This window comes from Carassius auratus, chromosome 22, assembly GCF_003368295.1.
Source record: "Carassius auratus strain Wakin chromosome 22, ASM336829v1, whole genome shotgun sequence".
Lineage (NCBI taxonomy): Eukaryota > Metazoa > Chordata > Actinopteri > Cypriniformes > Cyprinidae > Carassius > Carassius auratus.
The window spans coordinates 6,723,165-6,730,811 of NC_039264.1; the positions used below are offsets into that span (position 1 = coordinate 6,723,165).

A 7,647-nucleotide genomic window follows, 5' to 3' on the forward strand; every position below is an offset into this window, starting at 1 on the left:
TACTCCTATAAGCTATACCACAAAGTGAGCGGCGATGAGAAAATAAGATATCTGGATTTCACCAGTCTGTACCCTTTCTGTCAGGCCAGGAAAAGCTACCCGATCGGACACCCCGAAATCATTTTCGCAGATTTCGAACCGATTGAAAATTATTACGGGCTTATCAAAGCCACCGTGTACCCTCCCCGCAACTTACTCCATGCAGTCCTTCCTTTCCGTTCGAACGGGAAGCTGACGTTCGCGCTATGTAGAACCTGCGCTCAAGACCAAAACCAGACCTCGAGCTGTACCCACACGGACCAGGAAAGATCGCTCTCGGGCTGTTTGGGTCAGTATCGAGCTTTTAAAAGCCATCGAGAAGGGTTATGTGATAGCCAAGATAGACGAGGTTTGGCATTTTCCACAACGGTCAGACGCTTTGTTTGCCGAATACGTAAAGACCTTCTTATGTTTGAAACAACAAGCTCGGGCTACCCTCCGAACGTCGTCACGGATGCGGAGAAAGACGGCCTACATTCGTGACTATTTTTGAAAAAGAGGGTATTCAACTCGACCCGGAAAAAATCAAGTACAACGCCGCCCAGAGGGCGATCACTAACTAATTCTGAATAGTTGTGGGGACGCTTCTCTTTAAGACCGAACTTACCTCAAACAATTCTGGTGCGCGAGCCCGAAGATTTCACCAGAATCGTTTTTGGCAACACCGACACCTTGACCTATTTCTCATTCGTCTCAGGCGACGTAGCTCTAGTCCAGCATAAACCCGACAAGGACGATGTTTGCAAGGTGCGCGACGTCAATGTTTTTGTAGGCGCTTTCACTACAGCGCACGCACGACTGGAATTGTACGAATTGATGGACAGACTAGGCGAACGACTGCTATACTCTGACACCGACAGCGTCATATTCGTGTCTAGGGACGGCGACTGGGAGCCTCCTCTGGGTGATCATTTAGGGGAGCTGACGAGCGAATTGGACCCCGACGACCACATAACGACCTTCTGTGCCAGTGGTCCCAAATCTTACGCGTTTGAGACGGTCAAAGGTAAAGTCCGCCATGAAAGCTAAGGGCATAACTCTGAATGCAAAAAATTCCAAAGCTATCTGTCTCGAATCCCTGATCGGTCTGGTCGACAGCTATGTGACGTCTCACGATAGATCCAAATACATCCTGGCTCATACGGAAAACATTGTGAGGGATAAAAAGACTCTCACATTACAAAACAAATCAGTCGTTAAGAGGTTTAAGGTACGATAAACGTCGGCTTTTAAGCGATTATACCACGCTTCCTTACGGCTACTGATCAGATGGCGATGCACAGAGGTTCTCAGGATGTGTCCGATTTTGATTTCAGACTTCAACACCCTTTCAGCTGCGTTGTATCTGGACCGTCCAATTCCGGAAAGTCTTATTTTGTGAAACTTTTGTTGGAAAAAGGTTTGAATATCATTTCGAAGAAAATTGAAAACATTGTTTGGTTGTATGATTGTTGGCAAACTTTGTACGATGATTTACTTCAATTGTATGACATTAAATTTATACAAGGAATACCCCAGAGTCTGAATGATGATGATTTACTGCCTGTTACCACCGCCAACCTTCTCGTCGTCGACGATCTCATGGAACAAGCTAGCGCTAACGTCGAACTGCAGCGCGTGTTCACTCAATACTGTCACCATCGTAATCTCAGTTCTATTTACATAGTGCAAAATTTATTCGCGCAGGGAAAGTCGAGTCGAACCATCAGCTTAAACGCCAATTATATGATCCTGTTTAAAAATCCTCGGGACGTCCATCAAGTGGCGATGCTAGGTCGTCAAATGTACCCCGGAAACACGAAATACTTTATGGAGTGTTATCACGACGCGGTCGACCGACCTTTCGGATATCTAATGATAGACTATAAAGCGAAAACTCCGGAGCAGTACCGTCTCAGAACAGGATTGCTTTCAGACCGTCAAGTGGTTTATATCCCGAAAAAAAGAAGAACGTGATCACCATGTCCGCGAGGCTTTGTAAGCATCTGCCGGTGTTAAAAATGCTACATAAAGCCACCCCTAAACAACGACGCCTTATATTACAATCGGCGTCCGACGAATTCATTTTAGCGCTCTGCGAAGTGGCTCTAAACATCCTCTACGGGGTCATTCCGGTCAGCAGGCAACAGTACCAAAAACTGAAAAAGAGAAGAGCGGATATTAAATTTGTAGCCGATAAAAAAATCGGCATAGCGGCCAAGAAACGAGTCTTCAACCAGAAGGGAGGGTTCCTGCTACCGCTCCTCAGCGTCGCCGTGCCGTTTCTCACGAGCTTGATAGCGAAACGTTAGGATGGAGTACGCCGAAAAGATGTATTTAGTCCCTCACCATCAACTGGATAAGCTCAAGAGTGAAAATGCTCGTGAGAACATTCAACAGACCGTGGAGAGCGATTTGGACGCCGCCATAAGAAATATTTTACGCCGCGACGATTTGAATCCTTACGAAAAAGTCAAACTTTACAGCCAAACCCTGAACAGGTTTTTGACCGTCGTTAAACAAGGGGATCGTGAGAGCGGTGTTTTAACGCTTTCGTTACCCCATCTTGACCCCGGTCCTAAAGACGAATCGCCGACTGCCGCTAACGTCAAAGACGGTAAAGCCGAGGAGGCTGTCGTCGCCGAAGTTCTGAAGAACGTCCCGTCGAGAAGCGTGAAAAACAGCAGATACATATTAGACAAGATGTCTAAAGCTAAAGGACTAAGCTCGTGGAACGAATCCGGGGAGTTTGTGTTCAGGGGTAAAGCCGTACAAGGTTCGCACATGGTCGATTTGTTAAAAAATGTTACGGCTCCGCAAAACGTTAGGGATGAACGGAGACCTCCGGGATGGTCGGAGTTTCTACACGCCTTTGGCGAATTAAACATCCCTTTTTCTACGGTGCCGAACCAACAGGTCAGACGTACGATTAACTCTCTAAAGAGTAAACCCTTAGAACCCCCATCACCGTCTGTTAGACCTTATAAAAGAAAAAAAGGGAGGAGATATTCACCCCCCTCGGGTGGAGATTTTGAAGACTCGCCGTTTAAATCGCCGACTATCGACCTACGACAATGGCTGGAAATGTAACGACTCCTTAGATCGAGCATTCATTCATTTGTATCTTATGATTAAATAAATAAAAGACGATAAGAAATATAATGGTTTAAGCTTTTTTTATTTATACGTCAAACATGTCTGCACACAATGAACGCACGATAACATTTTATCATTACAAACATGCGGTCTCAATCTCTTCACAAAGAGGGACACCATTTTATCATTTTTAATATAATCATCGGTGTATAGTTTCATCACGTGGCTATAGTCGCGACCTCTGGCTAGATGATATAGAAAAAACACACAGTGCTGTCCGCAGGTATCCGATGAATAATCCTGGACGCGTCTGTCGGAGTATAATACGTCGACGTCGTTGACGTCTAGAAAGTTATTGATGCTGATTGGAAAGCGGGGGCTGTTGGGCGGATTGCCGAAGCTGTCGAAAAAACAAGCCGTCCCTCTCGCGCTAAATAAACGGCTAGCCAATGCTCCCCCGGCGATCGAGAGGGGTGGGTATTAACGACGCAGAACGACGGTAAGATCCCCAACGGTTTTTTGGGTAGTTGATCGCTCGGCAGAACCCCGAGAAAATGAGTCCCGCACGCTATTTTATCCACGATAGCTGTGAGTTGTAGCGTGTTCATCTCTCAGTAGTGATCGATCAGTACCTGTCTGCGGTTAGACACTTCAATGAGGCTGTCGAATACGGCGTAGATTATTAAATTAACGGTATTCGGCAGAGCTTGTCTGAAACGAGCTTCTACTCTGATGTTCCCGGACTTGATGAGGGAAATGTGCTGACCGCAGTCCTCGTCCGGCGTCAGGTTAAATGCGTAGAGCGTGTATCCGTTCAGGAAATCATTCCTGCTGATACAGAGCGGTCGATCTTTAAGGTGTCTCCCGGTCGTCATCGCCAGCTGATAATATTCGCGCACCGCCAAACCGGCGTCGAAATTAGGTTGTAGGGGCTTGGCGGGAAATTGTTGACCGTCCACGTAGACCGCTAGGAATTCCAGATTGTAATGTTTGAACGCGAATGGATTTTTCTCGTAGGAACCGGTGAATGCGTCGTTATCGACCATACCGATAACGATAGACTTTGGCAGCGTTCCTAGAAACAGATTTTCTTGATTGGAAACGCGAGAGCCGGCGGGTATGGAGAACGATTTTAGACAGACCCTGTCGATGGGGTACTTGGCCGTGGTCGAGAGCAGCGTTTGGGCGTGAGCCAGTCTCACCGGGGGTGATACGGAAACTTTTTTGACAAATAGGGACGCCGCCGCTATATGTAATTTGTAAGCCAAGTCGTCGGACCTCATCAGACAGAATTCATCCTTAGCCCGTATGAACCGTAATTTTAAATCCAATCCATTAATTAAAAGTTTCTCTTGAAAGAATATATCGCTGTGTATGGGGGCTAGCAGTTCCACCTCGCTGCTTCGGCCGGTGTAGAGCGATCTCTTCGTTAACCCCTCGTTACGACCTGCGGGGTCATGTACATCCATGTGACCGGCCGTGTCTTTGTGAAACAGCCCGGCGCTGAAAATACTTTCCAACGTATCTTTACCGTAGTTGAGCAGACTTTCGATGATGCAGCGATACGGATGAGTTCCGGAGCTCTGAGATATCAGGCGGTCGCCGAGGGTTACGTCGACCTGTGAAAACATGGTAGCTGCCAGGTAATTTATCGGCCCCACCTTAGCCGGGTGAGCGATATCTGCTCCGTCAGGCCCCGTGATTTTCACCCGTAGATAGAGCATCGTGTTGTTAAGATCCAAATAATCGTCGCCGTTGCCGGCGATAAAAAACTCCAACGGTGCAGAGTACGATATGGCCGATAATGGGGCTACTTCTAAATAGCCGTTTTTCTCAATAACGGTCTGCGTCAGCGGGACCGTAAATAGGTCCAACTCGGACTTGATGCACTCCCCCGACATGCGGTGCAATAACGCCATGTTAGAAGATGGTTTTTACGACTCTCTTGATCGACGCCTTTCGTCTAACAGCCGCCTTACGCTTTCTGCGTACGACTGAGCGTTTCTTCGGTCCGAGTGTTGTTTTCTTCTTTCCCCACTGACCACGCCTCCTCACACCGGGTGGTTTAGACATCCTCTTACGGGCCATGACCATCAGACCGGATCCGTCTTGAGCTTTATCGTTATGAGACCGCGTCAATACGTTTGAGACGACGTCGGATACTATATTTTTTGCGGCCGATTTTAGATGGGGTTTCGCGATGCTAAATCCTCTTTTTAACAGAGGTACAGCCATCCTGAACAGGCCTCTGAAAAGACCCCCTAACCCCGCTCCGTACATAACCCCTCCCCCGGCATAGCCCGGCAAATCCCCGCCGGCCTGATTTCGGTAGTAGCTGACGTAGTCGGCGGTCTCTCCGGGTCTATAATAAACCATTTTTCGGTTTAAAGTGTAGTTTTACGATGACTTTCCCGTAAGAAAATGGTACTCTGCGGTTTTGATCGTCCTTCAGCTCTATGGTGATGTCGGTGATGTGATCCTTGCTGATCGATGCGTAATGTGGGTTGTCGTATCTAGCAATGACCGAGTCGTTGCTTTTACCCGATATATGTACGCATCTCAAAAGAGGAACGTAAGAATCGCCGACCGTTTGATATTGGATAATATCCGTGTAGACGTACATCGTGTAGAACCCCCCGTTGATATCGCATTGATGAGGGGCGTCCGCGACGGCGTTTACGGTAAAATCTGGTTTTTTATGATAGTTTAAACCTCCTAGAGGTTTTAGCGTCGTTCCTAAAATAGTGGCTAGCCTCCCTCGAAAACTTATCGAAATGTTGGGTTTCGCGGTCAGATTCACCTTGTTTTTGAATTCGTCGAGACTCAATACGGCCGCCGGTGCGGTAAGTTGATTTATAGCACGCAGGATTGTACGAATGTTTGCGTAGTACCCGCCACTTATGTGTAATTTCGTAATTACAGAAAAACCGACATAAGAGCCTTTGGAGGTCTTGCTATCCGGGGGTTCCGGGACCGTTTGTAGGATGAAATGACCGTCTTCGTCATCAAAGTTGTACCAACTTCTAGGATATTCGATTTCGGCGAGTCCGACTTCCCATCGTCCTTTCAAGTCTATAGCTTTTGCTAACCTGGTCGTATAGGAGGATATGCGATTTTCAGGATAAACCAACGACGACGCATTGCACGGTAACGTGACGTAGAACCCGTGATCGTCCATGGCGATCCTTCGCTGGTATGATCTCATCCGTTAAACGACGGGGTGTTTTAAGTCCAGCAGAGTTTTTTTATCTATGTAACTATTAAATTTTGAAGGCCACCCTAGCCATTTCACTAAAACGAGCGTAGATTTCCCTTGTTTTTTCTGGCCTAAAATCTTTTCCACCTTAAAAGATTTGTTTTTACTCACAATTATTTTTTGCAGCTCTTTTTCGTAAAAAATCCCCTCGATGACATCGCCGTCGTAATCGGTGAGTCTGTAGACCGGGGGTTGACGCGGAATACGCGAGGATACGGTGAAAAATTCCTCCGTGTAGTTCTGCTCATAACCTTTCGCGAACGGACCTCTCACTTTAGAAATCCTGACGACGTCGCCGACTTTGAAATTAAATAAGGGTCTCTCGGTCTTCTTTATATCGCCGTACAAGTTTTGAAACACTTGATCCTCGTTTACTTTACCGACGTCCACGGGTCTCATTCTGATACTTCGATGATAACTGGTATTGTACCCCTGCATGATGTCTTGTAAAACATCTATGTATCGACGGGAATTTGTAGCCGTTAAAAATCGCCACATACGACTTTTTAAGGTTCTGTTAAATCGTTCCACGACGCTGGCTTTCAAATCGGTAGCGGTAGCGAAATGATTAATGTCGTGCTTTTTCATCACATCTTGAAATTGTTTGTTAAAAAATTCCTTTCCCTGATCCGTCTGCAATTTCTGAGGTACGCGGCCCTCTTCGAGGATAGACTCGAACGCTCTAGTGACCTCGAGACCGCTCTTATTCTTCAACACGCGAACCCAGGCGTACTTGCTAAATACGTCTATGCACGTCAGCAGATATTTATGACCGTCGTTATCCTTAGCGTAGGCGATCATGTCGACGAGATCGGCCTGGAACTGAGTGTCGACCCCGTACACGACCACTCTGTTTCGTTTGTATTTTATAGGCGCTGGTTTGTGTAATGTGTAAGCGTCCTCACCAGCCAGCCATTCTGAAACCTGTTTATCGCTTAGACGGACCCCGGTGTCTTTCAAGACGGCGTCTTTTAATCGTTTTTTACCACCTAAAGAGCCCGGGTTGGAGGGCGTGTAATAAGCCTCTTTCATGAGCTCCGACATGGTGCCGTCGCAACCGTTGGAAAAGAATGACGCGTACAAGCGGTTTGAATCAATCTTTTATTAAAAAAACGCTACAGGATATAATACGAGTAAAATGAATATAATAAAAGATAGTAAACATGGATATAATAGAAATACTATAAGTAAAATGGATATAATAGAGGATAGAAAAGATACATACTATAAGTAAAATGGTATTGATACAACGTGTAAAAAATACATACTCTCTGAGT

General features: G+C 46.4%; 2 protein-coding genes across 2 annotated transcripts; both read right to left on the minus strand.

Moving 5' to 3' along the window:
• Window positions 1-3,725: 3,725 nt before the first annotated feature.
• Window positions 3,726-5,033, minus strand: LOC113040788 (uncharacterized protein F54H12.2-like). The gene has a single exon (XM_026199040.1). The coding sequence runs from the start codon at window positions 5,031-5,033 to the stop codon at window positions 3,726-3,728; it is 1,308 nt and encodes a 435-aa protein (XP_026054825.1).
• Window position 5,034: 1 nt separating this feature from the next.
• LOC113040790 (uncharacterized) lies at window positions 5,035-7,420 on the minus strand. Its single transcript, XM_026199041.1, has 2 exons — window positions 6,495-7,420; window positions 5,035-5,476 (listed from the first exon to the last, which is right to left on the minus strand). Exons 1-2 carry the CDS (start codon window positions 7,412-7,414, stop codon window positions 5,035-5,037), a joined length of 1,362 nt encoding a protein of 453 aa, XP_026054826.1. The 5' UTR covers window positions 7,415-7,420.
• Between the last annotated feature and the right edge of the window lie 227 nt (window positions 7,421-7,647).

Coding starts and splice junctions, on each gene's coding strand:
- LOC113040788 (XM_026199040.1), bottom strand. CDS start 5,033: ATGGCGTTATTGCACCGCATGTCGGGGGAGTGCATCAAGTCCGAGTTG.
- LOC113040790 (XM_026199041.1), bottom strand. CDS start 7,414: ATGTCGGAGCTCATGAAAGAGGCTTATTACACGCCCTCCAACCCGGGC. Junction 5,477..6,494: donor ATTTTTTACGAAAAAGAGCT/GCAAAAAATAAT, acceptor GGTTTATTATAG/ACCCGGAGAGACCGCCGACT.